The 16,611-nt window shown below is 42.9% G+C and overlaps 1 protein-coding gene across 2 annotated transcripts in view; it reads left to right on the top strand.

Annotated features, from left to right (window-relative positions):
- PRKCB (protein kinase C beta) overlaps nucleotides 1-16,611 on the top strand; it is a 401,807-nt gene that overhangs the window by 12,491 nt on the left and 372,705 nt on the right. For both annotated transcript variants that reach the window (XM_068244284.1, XM_068244283.1), the window contains exon 2: nucleotides 14,698-14,729. In XM_068244284.1, coding sequence (XP_068100385.1) covers nucleotides 14,698-14,729 — 32 coding nt within the window. The remainder of the gene's footprint in view (nucleotides 1-14,697; nucleotides 14,730-16,611) is intronic.

Raw genomic sequence — 16,611 nt, 5'->3', positions numbered from 1 at the left:
ATATGAATATTTTATTCTAGGATATTTACCATGCCAAATAAACCTATTTATTTGGCGTTAAAGGGCCGCGATATCCTGTGCCACCAATGGGATCAGAAGTGCTCTAAAAAGATATATTTTAGGGAGAATATTAATCCTGACCGCACTTATACGGCCAAAGAGTGATAAAAGATAATCAAGCCAAGCTACTAAAAGTTGCCTCAGTTTCTTAATGAGAGGAATATAGTTAGTTCTATATAGGTCTTTTATATTCGCTGTAATTGTCACCCCCAAATATTTGAGGCCATTAGGTTTCCAATTAAACCCAAAGACCTCATGAAGAGCCTGTTGCCGCCTTTCAGAGAGGCATATCGGAATAGCCTCTGACTTGGATGCATTTACTTTAAATCCTGAGACGGTTCCAAACTCATTCAAAATTCTGGTCAAATTAGGTAAAGAGACCTCCGGGTTAGAGGGAGAACATAATTTGACCAAAAGAAACCCCCTCCAAGACTTTTTAACCTCTATTCTCTAGTGCATGCTGGACACCACCTGAACAATACAGCTAATTTAAAAATGAAAAAGCTGCAAATATGGCAGTGCATCATGACACTAAAGGGAGCCATTCACTGTACATTATTATTATTATTATTATTATTATTATTATTATTATTATTATTATTATTATTATTATTTATTAATAAATATATATATATATATATATATATATATATATATATATATATATATATATATATATATATATATATATATATATAGTTGTTTTTTTTGTTTTGCCCAATTAGATGTTCGATCAAACGGGAATGTCTAATTGTGCGTGAATTGAAGTGGATTTAAGTATTTACAATCGTAGCAGGGATTACCTCTCCTCCTTTCCTCTCTAGAATGTTGACGTGTTGCATGTTGGCAATTTTGGGGGGTGATAGTGCGGCGCTGGGGGGGCAGAGAGCAGTGCGGGGGACACACAGAGACATGTCATGCATCAAGGAACATGCCTCTATTTCCCATCTGCCCCCGCACCGCCTTTAATGCGCATAGCCATGCCCATGTACCGCAGGTCGCATAACTGTGCAATGCATGGTACTGGCATTAGTGCATGGCAATATTACTGGTGGTGCAGGCTTGAGGCCTACTCATTGTCATTTATCAAGGCTATTTGTAAGAAATGCTTTACAAGTTCAGTGACTATACAGGGGATGCAAGAAAAGGGCTTCTATGTTAAGCAATTGTGACACAAAACGGGGCAAGCCAGACTGAGCACATGATGAAGAAATAAATGAGACATTCTCAGCATAAAATGCATGTAAAAATTGGAAGCCTCTCCAGACATACGGGTTACTTTAATCCCATCTCCAGGAATGGATCTAAGTATACTCTCTGGCAGTTTAATAAGTATTTTGTCCAAATGTTGAATCTCTTGCATCAAACAAAGCTTCTGTAGCTAAAAATGTGGTCATGTGACTTGAAGCAGCCCAGCTGAAGGAGTCAAGGGCAGCCTCTGTAGGCAGGGCTGTGGAGCCAAAATAGAAATCATCTGACTCCAACTCCTCCGTTTATGAAACCACCGACCTCAACTCGAGATACCCAAAAATGTCTCCAACTCCACAGCCCTGTCTGTAGGCAGGTTTGCTGATGTAGCTTGGCATGCTGCTGCAAAGCTAAAAGGTTGATGAAGACCCACAAAGATTTCAGAGATTGTAGTCTGGACCTGTGGAAGTTAATGCAGCAAGAAGGGTCTCATCACATTGAAAATGCCCCCAGTTTCTGTTTTGGCAATTAAGAAATACTTGGGAAATTTTACAAAAAAGTCCTAATATGATTTTTTTTTTTTTTTTTTTAAACTTGTAAGGGAATCAGCATTTCCTGTTGTGCTGATTGGAAGATCTGGCAATAAGAGGGGCATCACTTGTTTCCTCTTTGACAGGCATGTTTGGTAGAATACTTCATTTTACAACCCGGCCCTTCTTCCTTCCAGAGCTTCTTTGTAAAGCCAGAACAGTGCATACAAAGAAAACAGACCTAGTGTATCTAGAAGCTGTGTTCTTGTGTTCTCAGCATGGTTCCAAGACAGTAGGTGTATCTCATGAGTGAACTATAGTGGTGGGAGCAGTACTTTACTCCTATCTTGTATGAATTGCCACATTCCCTCCTCTATCCCAGCCTGATCAGCAACAGAAGTCTCAGCTATATCAGCTGAGAGCAATTAGTTACTGAGTTTACATTTTATGTAGGTAGAAAAAAAGTCTTGTAAAAGTAATACCTTTTAAAGGGAACCTAAACTGAGAAGGATGTGGATTTTTTCCTTTGAAAACAATACCAGTTTGCCTGACTCTCCTGCTGATCCTGTGTCTCTAATACTTTTAGCCACAGCCCCTGAACAAGCATGCAGATCATGTGCTCTGACTGAAGTCAGACTGGAATAGCTGCATGCTTGTTTCAGGTGTGTGATTCAACCACTATTGCAGCCAAAGAGATCAGCAGGACTGCCAGGCAACTGGTATTGTTTAAAATGAAACATCAATATCCCTCTCAGTTTAGGTTCCCTTTAATAGCTAACTGATAAAGTTAAATTATGCAAACTTTCTGGGATCTAGTCTCCTTCAGGCATATTTCCAGGTGTTAGCTGAAGTAAATGAGTTTACATTTGAAATCCAATAGACAGGAACCTGAGGAAGGGCTCCGCCCGAAACGTGTGTGTGTGTGTGTGTGTGTGTGTGTGTGTGTGTGTGTGTGTGTGTTAGCGCTCCAATATAGCTTGTTGCTGCAAACAGCTTATTGAGTGCCGTGTCCTCATTTTGACTTGTGTGTTGGAAGACAAGAGTGGTGTACCCGTTGGACGCATAGCATCGGCTGGCCGGGCATTTACCGGTTGCTACCTGGGGTTGAGGTATTATCTACAACCAAGGAAGTGAGCTGACTATAAACCTTTTTTTGCAGGGTTCCTAAGATCAGCAAATGAAGAGTTTACATTGAACAATGCTGTCTGCTGCAGGAATGTAATATTTGTCATTGAAGAAACTGGATGTTTAAGGGTCCAAATCCCGAGCAAAGCAATTTAGTGCATTCCAGTGTACTGAGAAGTGCAAAAATGTGTACATTAGTGAGAAGTGATGTCTGAGTAAGCATATGACCTAACATGGGAGGTATAACTCAGCAGCTCAAGACTTCTCTGTCTGCACATCAAGGAGAAAGGACACATTTAATGAGGTTTTGGAATTGTAAATTTAGGACAAAGAACAAAACTGTACTGCGCAGTAGGTATTACAGCGCAGAGAGTAGTGTGTACAGGTATTACAGTGCAGAGAGTAGTGTGTACAGGTATTACAGTGCAGAGAGTAGTGTGTACAGGTATTACAGCGCAGAGAGTAGTGTGTACAGGTATTACAGTGCAGAGAGTAGTGTGTACAGGTATTACAGTGCAGAGAGTAGTGCGTACAAGTATTACAGTGCAGAGAGTAGTGTGTACAGGTATTACAGTGCAGAGAATAGTGTGTACAGGTTTTACAGTGCAGAGGGTAGTGTGTACAGGTATTACAGCGCAGAGAGTAGTGTGTACAGGTATTACAGCGCAGAGAGTAGTGTGTACAGGTATTACAGTGCAGAGAGTAGTGTGTACAGGTATTACAGTGCAGAGAGTAGTGTGTACAAGAATTACAGTGCAGAGAGTAGTGTGTACAGGTATTACAGTGCAGAGAATAGTGTGTACAGGTTTTACAGTGCAGAGAATAGTGTGTACAGGTTTTACAGTGCATAGAGTAGTGTGTACGGGTATTACAGTGCAGAGAGTAGTGTGTACGGGTATTACAGTGCAGAGAGTAGTGTGTACAGGTATTACAGTGCAGAGAGTAGTGTGTACAGGTATTACAGTGCAGAGAGTAGTGTGTACAGGTATTACAGTGCAGAGAGTAGTGTGTACAGGTATTACAATGCAGAGAGTAGTGTGTACAGGTATTACAGTGCAGAGAGTAGTGTGTACAGGTATTACAGTGCAGAGAGTAGTGTGTACAGGTATTACAGTGCAGAGAGTAGTGTGTACAGGTATTACAGTGCAGAGAGTAGTGTGTACAGGTATTACAGTGCAGAGAGTAGTGTGTACAGGTATTAGAGTGCAGAGAGTAGTGTGTACAGGTATTACAGTGCAGAGAGTAGTGTGTACAGGTATTACAGTGCAGAGAGTAGTGTGTACAGGTATTACAGTGCAGAGAGTAGTGTGTACAGGTATTACAGTGCAGAGAGTAGTGTGTACAGGTATTACAGTGCAGAGAGTAGTGTGTACAGGTATTACAGTGCAGAGGGTAGTGTGTACAGGTATTACAGTGCAGAGGGTAGTGTGTACAGGTTTTACAGTGCAGAGGGTAGTGTGTACAGGTTTTACAGTGCAGAGGGTAGTGTGTACAGGTTTTACAGTGCAGAGGGTAGTGTGTACAGGTTTTACAGTGCAGAGGGTAGTGTGTACAGGTATTACAGTGCAGAGAGTAGTAGTGTGTACGGGTATTACAGTGCAGAGAGTAGTGTGTACAGGTTACATAGTTATTTTGGTTGAAAAAAGACATCCGTCCATCGAGTTCAACCAGTACAAAGTACAACACCAGCCTGCTCCCTCACATACCCCTGTTGATCCAGAGGAAGGCGAAAAAGCCCCCACAAGGCATGGTCCAATTAGCCCCAAAAGGGAAAAATTCCTTCCCGACTCCAGATGGCAATCAGATAAAATCCCTGGGTCAACATCATTAGGCATAACCTAGTAATTGTAGCCATGGATGTCTTTCAAAGCAAGGAAAGCATCTAAGCCCCCTTTAAATGCAGGTATAGAGTTTGCCATAACGACTTCCTGTGGCAATGCATTCCACATCTTAATCACTCTTAGGGCCCTTTTCCACTAGCAGTCGCTAGCGTTCACGCTGAACGCTAGCGATTGCTGAATCGCAATTCCGGCGATTTCCCGACGTTTGCGGCCGCGATTTTGCTATGCTATGCACTGCATAGCAAAATCGCAGCAAATATCGCTCCGCCGCGTGTTCGCGTTCCTGTCAAAAACGTATCGCGGTAGTGGAAATGACCTACCGCGATTCCTATGTTAAAAAGCAAACCGTAGCGATTGTAAAATCGCTAGCGGTTTGCGACTTTACGATTCAGCCAGCGCAAACGCGCTAGTGGAAAAGGGCCCTTACTGTAAAGAACCCTTTCCTAAATAAATGGCTAAAACGTTTTTCCTCCATGCGCAGATCATGTCCTCTAGTCCTTTGAGAAGGCCTAGGGACAAAAAGCTCATCCGCCAAGCTATTATATTGCCCTCTGATGTATTTATACATGTTAATTAGATCTCCTCTAAAGGCCCATACTCACGGGGGACGGCCGTCGCCGCAACCGCGTGGCACGCGCGTGTTGCGGCGACAGTTCCCCCGTGTGTATGATGCGCGCGCCCCGAGCTGTCGCCAGGCGATTGACCTGTGCAATCGCCGGCTACAGTCGTCGCCGCCGCAACCTCGCCGGAACTGTCGCTAGCCCCGCATGTGTATGCGGGCTAGCGACAGCTACCCACACACACCACACGGAGCTTCCGGCGGGGGGGAGGAAACTCGGCGACAGCTTCCGCCGCATCGCTAATCCCTCTGCTGCCGTGTGGATGCAGAGGGATTTGGCGACGAGCTGTCGCCGAACTGCCGCCGAACTGTCGCGCACACGCTCCCGTGTGCGGCGACAGCTACAATTGTACCCCCGTGGGTACTTAGCTTAAGGCGTCTTTTCTCTAGACTAAATAAACCCAGTTTATCTAACCTTTCTTGGTAAGCGAGACCTCCCATCCCACGTATCAATTTTGTAGCTCATCTCTGCACCTGCTCTAAAACTGCAATATCTTTTTTGTAATGTGGTGCCCAGAACTGAATTCCATATTCCAGATGTGGCCTTACTAGAGAGTTAAACAAGGGCAATATTATGCTCGCATCTCGAGTTTTTATTTCCCTTTTAATGCTTTCCAAAATTTTGTTCGCTTTAGCTGCAGCGGCTAGGCATTGAGTATGATTATTTAACTTGTTGTCGATGAGTACACCTAAGTCCTTCTCCAAGTTTGATGTCCCCAACTGTATCCCATTTATTTTGTATGGTGCTAGACCATTGGTACGACCAAAATGCATGACTTTACATTTGTCAACATTGAACTTCATCTGCCATGTATGTGCCCATATAGCCATTCTATCCAGATCCTGTTGCAATATGACACTATCTTCCTGAGAGTTGATGATTCTGCACAATTTTGTATCATCTGCAAAAAAAGCAACATTGCTCACTACTGCATCTACTAGGTCATTAATAAATAAATTGAAGAGCACTGGACCCAGTACAGACCCCTGTGGGACCCCACTGCTAACAGTCTCCCATTTTGAGTACGATCCATTGACCACAACTCTTTGTTTTCTGTCCATTAGCCAGTTCCCTATCCATGCACACAAACTCTTCCCCAGTCATTGCATCCTCAACTTTTGCACCAGACTTCTGTGGGGAACAGTGTCGAAGGCCTTTGCAAAGTCCAAGTATATCACATTTACAGCATTCCCAATATCCATATTAGCATTCACTACCTCATAAAAGCTGAGCATGTTAGTCAAACAGGACCTGTCTTTAGTAAACCCATGTTGATGCTGAGAAATAAGATTATTTTCTACTATGAAGTCATGTATAGTATCTCTTAGTAACCCCTCAAATAGTTTGCATACAACTGATATTAAGCTTACAGGTCTATAATTTCCTGGATCAGATTTTTTGCCCTTCTTAAATAATGGGAAAACGTGGGCTGTACGCCAATCCACTGGGACTCTGCCAGTTGCAAGAGAGTCACAAAAGATAAGATAAAGGGGCTTAGCTATAACTGAACTTAATTCCCTTAGGACCCGAGAATGCATGCCATCCGGGCCAGGTGCCTTGTCTATTTTTAATTTATTTAGTCTTGCCTTTACTTCTTCCTGCGTTAAGTATTTAATATTACAGTTAGAAGATTGAGACTCTTCTGCCTCTGTAAATTGCAACAGTGCTGTTTCCTTTGTGAAGACAGAAGCAAAGAAAGCATTTAATAACTCTGCCTTACCTTAGTCATCCACCATTGAGTTCCCACCCTCATCCTTTAGGAGTCCTATACAGTCAACCTTTCTTTTTTTAGAGTTGATGTACTTGTAAAACTTTTTTGGGTTAGATTTGATATCCCTAGCGATTTGATTTTCAGCTTCGATCTTTGCCAGCCAAATTTCTTTTTTTACAATTTTTATTGCACTCCTTATACTTGCTTAGTGCAGCCTCGGTCCCCTCCTGTTTTAGGACCTTATAGGCATTCCTTTTCCTCTTCATTTTATCCCTAACCTTTCTATTCATCCATAGAGGCCTTTTTTTTATTCCTAGACATTTTGTTGCCATATGGGATACACATACTACAATATTGATTGAGAATAAGTTTAAAAGCTTGCCATTTCACTTCAGGGTCCTCCCCTTGTAGTACATTATCCCGGTTCACCAAACTTAGTGCCTGCCTAATTTTGATTGAACTTTGCTTTTCTAAAATTCATAGTTTTAGTGGTCCCGCTGCCCCGTGGCCTATCAGTCACCAGATCAAACGTTATCATGTTGTGATCACTATTTCCCAAATGTTCTTGAACCTGCACATTTGATACATTATCTGGTCTATTAGAAATGATCAGATCCAGTAATGCATTCCCCCTAGTTGGTTCCGTTACCATTTGAGTCAAGTAATTGTCCTGTAGTGCTGCCAGGAATCTGCTGCTTTTACCAGAATGGGTAGCCTCAATACCCCAGTCAATGTCTGGAAAGTTGAAGTCGCCCATAATTATGACCTCATTTTTACTTGCAGCTTTTTCAATCTGCTGTAGTAATCTCAGTTCTGCAGCTTCATTAATAAGAGGTGGTCTGTAGCATACGCCAATAAGCAATTGGCAACTTTTATTTCCACCATGAATATTTACCCAAATGGACTCCACATCTTCGCAATCTTCCTCCATCTCATCGTTATTACAGGTATTACAGTGCAGAGAGTAGTGTGTACAGGTATTACAGTGCAGAGAGTAGTGTGTACAGGTATTACAGTGCAGAGAGTAGTGTGTACGGGTATTACAGTGCAGACAGTAGTGTGTACAGGTATTACAGTGCAGACAGTAGTGTGTACGGGTATTACAGTGCAGAGAGTAGAGTGCATGGGTGAAACAGTGCAGAGAGTAGTGTGAACGGGTGTTACAGTGCAGAGTAGTGTGTACGGGTTTTACAGTGCAGATAGTAGTGTGTACGGGTTTTACAGTGCAGATAGTAGTGTGTACGGGTATTACAGTGCAGATAGTAGTGTGTACGGGTATTACAGTGCAGAGAGTAGTGTGTACGGGTATTACAGTGCAGAGAGTAGTGTGTACGGGTATTACAGTGCAGAGAGTAGTGTGTACGGGTATTACAGTGCAGAGAGTAGTGTGTACGGGTATTACAGTGCAGAGAGTAGTGTGTACGGGTATTACAGTGCAGAGAGTAGTGTGTACAGGTATTGCAGTGCAGAGAGTAGTGTGTACGGGTATTACAGTGCAGACAGTAGTGTGTACGGGTATTACAGTGCAGAGAGTAGAGTGCATGGGTAAAACAGTGCAGAGAGTAGTGTGAACAGGTGTTACAGTGCAGAGTAGTGTGTACGGGTTTTACAGTGCAGATAGTAGTGTGCATGGGTATTACAGAGCTGACAGATGTGTGTACAGGTATTACAGTGCAGACAGTAGTATGTACAGGTATAACAGTGCACAGAGTAGTGTGTCCAGGTATAACAGTGCACAGAGTAGTGTGTACGGGTATTACAGTGCAGATGGTAGTGTGTACAGGTAATACAGTGCAGATAGTAGTGTGCACGGTTACCTCAGTGCAGAAAGTAGTGTGCACTTAACTACCTGTGCACTGTACTACCTGTAGAGTAGTGTATACACAGCCTCAAGCCTGAGCTCACATGCAGCCAGTACAGTATTTCTCTGCATTGCAGATGCAGCAGCAGCATATGCAGCTCTTGCAGCTCGCTCCTGGCTGGGCTGCAGCTCACATGCTCTGTGATTTCCACTTCAGCAGCTTTCACTTCTCAGTGCTTTCTTCATTCTCTGTGGTCTATTTAGGGCTCTACTGGTTGCGTAGAACAGTCGTTTTTTTGTTTTTAAACCTGATCCCTGACTTTCCACCTCGCTTAAGCTGCTGCTATTTGTGAAATGGCTGTTGAGATGGAATCGGTTTTGCTGTGTTTCTCTCCTCTGACAGAAGCAGCATCTCTCTCGCTCAGCATTACAAGTTCTCCTCAGGCTTTTGTCTTTGTCTGCAATGCTTTATTTGTATTCCAGTGCAGCATTAGCTGAACATTCTTATGGTAGGCAGGGAGGCAGAGGGAATGGACCGGGTAAGGCCTCGTTCTTGTCACTATGCAGTGCAGGTGGCTGTGTCTTGTAATGTACGACACTTGTATTGCACCACTGATCCCATTCAATGATGCTGAATGGGACAGTGCTGCGGAGTGTATCCATCAGTTCTGCGCAGCGTGTAAGTGGAAGGCCAGCTGGTGCAGTCTATGCAGTGTCTGGTGCCTTTGCTATATGCTCGCCATATGCACTCAGCATGTATGTAGTGCAGACGAGTGTGTAGCTGTTTACAGTGAAGATCTCTGTGCAGTGCTCCACCGCTAGTATGGAGCCTGCTTCCTGCAGAGACTAAGCTGCATACATACGTTAGTGTTGTCCTGCAGCGATTCCTTCCAATCGGTTTAGATGTGTTTTTTTTTTTTTTTTTTTTTTTTTTTTTATTCTGATAGCTCCCACTGACATGTTGCAAGTCTCTCTGCTGAAAAATTAGGTTTAGCTCCTTGAGATGGAATGTCAGCCAGTTCTGTCTTGAAGGACAACCGAGATGACATGTGACATGATGTGATAGACATGTGTATGTACAGTGCCAAGCACACAAATAACTAGGCTGTGTTCCTTTCTTTCTCTGCCTGAAAGAGTAAAACATCAGGTATGCAAGGGACAGTTTCTATCCGGGTCGGACTGGGTCAGACTATAGCATAACCCTCACTGATGAGTGATTACACCCATAAAACACTTTCCTGTCAATAAATGGCTTCTGAGAGCAGAAAATAGATAAAAAGGGTCAACAATTCATAGATTTGAGCTCTGGCATACTTCAATGAATGTGTCATTGAGCAGAGACAGTGAAACAGTAAAAACTTAAAAACTAGATTTAAATATGAAATAAAACTGGGATATCTAAAAAAGTTATTTTTAGGACAGATGCAATTGTTTTTCTTATCAGTTTATTTTCACATCGGGTGCCCTCTAAGGGCCCATTTCCACTATCGCGAATTTGCATGCGTTTTTCTCATGCAAATTCGCATAGCAATAAAAGTGATTCGGACTGTTTCCACTTGTCAGGATTCCTTTGCGTTTTTCTGTGCAGAAAAAATTCGCATGGCAGAGCCATCAGAATTCGCATACCGCATACCGCTATGCGAATCGCATACAATGTATTTAATAGGAAATTCGCATGAGGTTTGGGTATGCAAATTTTCATGCGAATTCGCATAGAAACAATGGAAAAGCACACCAGCACTGCCATGGTTAAATTCGCATACATCGTCATCCATGCGAATTCGCATGAAAATTTGCATAGACCCGCATGCGAATTTTTACCGCGGCGATTCACACCGCACAAGTGGAAATGCAGCATAAGGCTGGTTTCACACTGCAAATGTGCGGTGCGGCAGCCGTACCTCACCACCAGAAACGGACCTTCGGGAAATACTGCGTTACTACGTGGTATTCCAAGTCTGCCATCCTGCCAAACCGGAAGTGTTGCTCATTTCCTGTTCACCAATCAATGACATACGCAAAAGCGTATTTCTAAAATACGCTTCCGCGCTTGCCCACGCAGATAATTGCGAAGAGGTTTTATTTTTAAAAGTGTGCGCGTTATCATAGATTTACATGACTTTCGGCCCAACGCAGATCGCCGCAGGAGCCGCGCGGTAATGTAGGTATTGAAAAGGTGAGGGGGGGAGGGCATGTTTTGTCCCATAGAGAGGGGAGGGGAAACAGCTTCTTCTGTTCTAGATAGAGGCGAGAGGAAAGATATCTGCTCCATATGGAACTGCAGTAGAGGTCAGCTGAGTATTAAAGAGGAACTCCAGTGAAAATAATGTAATAAAAAAAGTGCTTAATTTTTACAATAATTATGGATAAATGATTTAGTCAGTGTTTGCCAATTGTAAAATCTTTTAAATCCCTGATGTACATTCTAACATTTATTACATGGTGACATTTTTACTGCTGGCAGGTGATGTAGCTGCTCCTTTCTTTTGGCAGTTGGAAACAGCTGTAAACAGATGCAGCAAGGTCCTACAATGCAGCAAGGTTCACAGACAGGAAACTGCCAGGAGTACGTACTTTTCTTGTGGGAGGGGTTTCTTGTGGGAGGGGTTTCACTACAATATCAGTCATACAGTGCCCCCTGATGGTCTGTTTGTGAAAAGGCAAAGAATTCCCATGTAAAAGGGGGTATCGGCTACTGATTGGGATGAAGTTAAATTCTTGGTGAGTTTCTCTTTAAGTCCGGTTCACACTTCGCCGCAAACACAGTGGAAACGGTGTGGAAAGGGCATCCTCTCTGCGCAATTCACATTGCTACCATCTGAATTTGTGTCACCGCCCATCCGCTCATCTGCCTTTCCATCCGTTGCTTCTCCCATTGTTTGCGCTGTCCCCGTTCATCCGTTGCTTGTCCCGGAGACTAAGATGAATGGGGCTTCCTTGTTGAAAAGTAAAAAAAAAATGTAAATCCTACCTAGCAACAGGGAGGATTCTCCTTGGTCTGCCATGAACCAATGAGAATTTTCCTGTTGAAGCAGGATTCTCATTGGTTTCTTGCAAACCAGCAGGGTGCGTCATGCTTCTTCTGGTCTCAGATCCTCTGTAGTGGACCGAATGGCGAGGCTGTAACTGAAAATTCAGGTAACAGGTTTTTCATGCAGCGACCAGCCTAGTGGGAACGGACACTGCACCCGATTTGCGGCAAGATCGAGTTATGTTTGCAGAAAAATGCAGCAGGTTGTGACTTGCATTTGCAGTCCAATCCGTATACCGTGCTTTTATGTTCTTGTTGGCAGTGTGAATGCATCCTATTAACAACATAGCATGCGTTCACCTTTCAATTTTGTTTTTTCTGTGTGTCTGGAAAAGTCTTGTTTTTGTGCAGTGTGAACGGGCCCTCATCCAACTCAGCAGATCTCTGGACAGGAGGCCACCAATGTGTACATGTAGCTATGGAGACGACATGGCTGACTTACTAAGGTTATCCTGAATTAGAGATGTTGTTGCATTGTGCTACATTAGTGCCTAATCCAGCAAACCTAGCCTTTTGTCTTTCCGCAAGTTCATTTTATCTTCAGGTCCACTTTAGCTACCTGAAACACACACACATGTACATGCTGATGGCCTGGTATTGCCCAGGTATGTATTTGGCTGGTGTTGGCTCCACCCACTTTTTCTAACTCTAACACACAATTACTCAATGACCAAGTTTGTGAGCTTTGCGATCTTTGGCATCAATAATTTGTATTGAAATAAAACAAATCTGATTGGCTGTGGCTCCACCCCTTTTCTGAATTTGAACCCCAGTCACCCAGTGACCAACTGTACCAGGTTTGAGGCTTGTGCCATTAACAGTGCAAGAATGGCAGCAATTAAATATTCCCCTTGAAAATCAATAGGTGTATTTTGATTGGCTTTTGTAGGCTCCACCCACTTTTCTGAATATTATTCCCAGTCACCCAGTGACCAACTGTGCAAAGTTGAGAACCCTGCCATTAACAGTGTAAGAGTGGCTGCAGTTTACATTTTCCAATGAAATTTGTATTGGTCTCCGCCCACTTTTTGGTTATTGGCATAAAAAGTATCCTATATGTTATTCCAGGTAATGTACTGCGTCTGTGCCAAATTTCATTCCAATCCGTTCAGCCATTGTTGCGTGATTGAGTAACAAACATCTAAACTTTTACATTTATAATATTGGTAAGATCTACTGTATAACAGGTGTCTATAAGGTGTCCCTCAAACTAAAGGCATTGGTGGGTGACGGCTGTGAACAGTGACAGATTTTGGTAAAAAGAATTCTGTCTCATTTGGGTATTTCCTGTCTCTCAGAAGCTGAAAATAGGGTGGAAAAGGAACTGTACAAAAACACTGCTCCAGGTTGCTCATACTTGTGTGTTAGATCAGTTTAATGATGGAGATTCAGACTATTAGGGCTCGTTCACACTAAGGGCGTTTTCTGCCTTTTTCAAGCACAGGCGATTTTTAAAATCGCCCACAAAATTCTGGTGCAATGAATCTCTCCGAAAATGTTCCTATCAGCACGGTTTGTACGCTGTGCGTTCAGCAAAGCGGTGCCTGTACCATTTTGGGGCGTTTTTGCTATAATGGAAGGTATAGGAAGAGCGATAAACGCTCACAAAACCGCTTTATGCGGCGATTGCGTTCGCGTGTTTGAGAATAAATACATTGTATTTATTTTCCGGGGCAAAGAGTTGACTTCCTGCTTTGCTTCAGGCTGTCAGACTTGTCACACTGCAATGGCAAGTTGTACAGTGGTAATCTGATGTATGGGCCCTTTGTAAATAGAGCCCTAAAGATGGCCATATAATTATAAATGGCCACTGGATTTGACAGATCACTGTCAAATCAAGTCTGATCTGTGAGGGATCTATTACTGCCACACGCTCTAGGCATAGATTTCAGCATGAAGTCTATTAACAAATCTATCCAACCACACTGTTTGATGCAGTACAATGCTGTGAGCCATCTTCCACTGCTCCCCATTTCACCTGAGAAATCGATCCGATGATCGTTTTGGGCCGACGACAGCATCGATTTCGAGCAGATTCGATCAGAGTGATCCTATTGGATGGATATTGATATGAAACATGTATAAATGTATGGCAACGTTTAAAGAGAACATTTAAGAAAGAAAAAATGCCCCTATGGTGTACTTCGGGGGGGGGGAAGCCTCTGGATCCTAATGAGTCTTTTCTCATCGTCCTCCATCCCAGCGTTGCCTGTCGCTGAAAATCCAGGATCATAACAAACCTGTGTGAGCCTCGCACAGCAGCAGTAGCGGCTTTCCTTCGGGCTCAGGTGGAAATGGCCAAGCCCAATCGGATCCACATTACTGTGTAGCGAGCGGTGTCTGTCTGCACAGCAGAGCGGATCCGATTGGGCTCGACTATTTCCGCCTGAGCCCAAATGAAAGCCGCTACTGCGTCTGTGCGAAGCTCACACAGATTTGTGATCCTGGAACCCGGCTCGTCAGCAGATTTTCAGCATCTGACAGTGCTGGAATGGACAGGCAGAGGAGGACGGGGGAAGCCTCTTTAGGATCCAGAGACTTCCCCCCCTTCCCGAGGCAAGTACCCCATAGGGACACTTTTTTTTTTTTTTTTTTTTTTCTTTTTTTTCCCCTTAGATTCTCTTTAATCGGCCTCATACATAATACAGCATTAAGATTCCAAGGGAAAAATGACAACCCACAAATGTACAACAGTATCTCCAGCTATGCAGAGTGAAGTAGCATGTTTAAGAGAAGCATACTGTTGTGTTCTCATTGATGTGACCCCCATTCTTGTCTCTTCTCTTGCAGGGGATTCGGCAAGCAAGGCTTCCAGTGTCAAGGTTAGTAGTAATCCCCTCCTCCTCCTCCTCCTGCCTGACTGGGACTTGCACTGGGATCTATACAGCACTGGTGGTAGTATACCGCTTCTCGGCACAGCTGCCAAGTCTATGATTTATTAACGCACTCCCGTGGCTGTATGAAGAGAGGCTTCTCCATGCCGGGAATCTCCTGCTGCTTGTAATTATGTAACAGATAATGATGTAAAAAAATCTTCCTACGACCAGAGTCTTCCTACAGCTTCTGATGTGGCTTCTATTTCAGTTGCATCGTTGTTTACTTTGTATTTTCCCTGGCCTGAGGGGGCCGAACTCCGCAATGCTAGTGTTTTGTAAGCTGTGTCATTGTTTTATTAAACAAATAAGTGTACTTACAAATATATGAAATCATTACCAAATTGCTTCCTGTTCAAAAATGCATTTGTAACATGTTGCTGATGTTGTTCCCGTGACGATGATTGAAGACCAACCCCCCCCCCCCTCTCCCCCGGCTAAACATTGTTTAAAAAAAAACACCTCTCTTCGCTACAGGAGGCCCTTTACTGTGTACATTATGCTGCCATTTTCCCTGCGCCTCTTTCTGCCAATGACCGTGTGAAAGCTTTAGGGCTCATTTACACTGGGGATTGCAAAATCGCTAGCGTTTTGCAATGGAATTTTTTTTTTTTTTTGCGATTAACACAATTTTTTTATTGCACTTTTTTTGTGTGCAATTTTTGAGCTATTGTGATCCATGTTTTTAACATTCAATCGCGAAAGCTGAAAAATCGGGAAAAGCAATGCATACACCGTATTTGTGTTTACCGCTAATCGCCGTTGAACGAGATAGATCATTGCCATATACTTTTAATTACACTAGCGCTTTTAAAAGCACTGGCAATTGGCGGTAAATTGACGCTAATCGACCCAGTGTGAATGGGCCCTCTCTCTTATATCTGGGATGTGCTGAGCTGTTGTGTGACCATTGCTCTCTGCATATCACTTTATCCTCTGCTTTACCCTGGGAATTAGGCGGAGCATTTACAGAAATGGGAGGGCAGAGCAGTGATTAGATCTGACCTACAAATCATGAGTGAAGCTTTCACACAGGGATGTAGAAAGGTTAGAGCAGGTGAACACAGAATACCAGACTGCTGAGGAGGCAGCAAGAGAATGCTTATCTCCTCATGGGAGCCAAGATATTATTGTATTATTGATCAGCGGATAGCTTAAGTACATGTTTAAGTACATTTAACCTTTAGAGAGAAATTGATTCTCATAAAGAACAGCTAAACCTTAAAGCCCAGTCAAATCCAAAATTGAAAATGGCCATTGGTTATTGCAATCAGGATGATAACGGAATGTAAACAGTGGAAATTAAAAAAAAAAAAAAAAAAAAAAAATCGTTTTCCATGAGTCTGTTTGGATTGAGTAGTCAGGTGGTGCCATATTTTACACACTGTAGGAGGAAAAGTAGACACCAGACTACATTTCCCAGAATACCAGCACTACAGTTGAAACCATGTGCTTACATGAGGAGGCGGGACTTTGCGGTTCCTAGGAAGTAGACCTAAAACCTCACCAGTGCAAGCAGGAAATAATAATAGCTTTATTTTTATATGGGTAAAGTATTCATTAAAAAAAGTTTTATTTCTAAAGTTGATACTACAATTTACACAAACCTACATGATAACTTTTACAATTTGCTTTGTTCAATTTTGGGTTTATTTACATTTTTAAAGGATAACAGTATTGAAAGACCGCAGCCGAGTGTGCAGCAAAGTCAATACAAAGTTGTAACAATACTTACAGTCATACATTTTCGAATTACTTTTCTTATAAGGTGAAACGGCTATAGAAGACGTTAGAGCGCTTGCCCAAAGCAGCCAATCAAAACCCTTGTTTC

This window comes from Hyperolius riggenbachi, chromosome 7, assembly GCF_040937935.1.
Source record: "Hyperolius riggenbachi isolate aHypRig1 chromosome 7, aHypRig1.pri, whole genome shotgun sequence".
Taxonomy (NCBI): Eukaryota; Metazoa; Chordata; class Amphibia; order Anura; family Hyperoliidae; genus Hyperolius; species Hyperolius riggenbachi.
The sequence above is the reverse complement of the archived record's forward strand: the minus strand, read 5'-3'. Positions and strand labels throughout refer to the sequence as shown.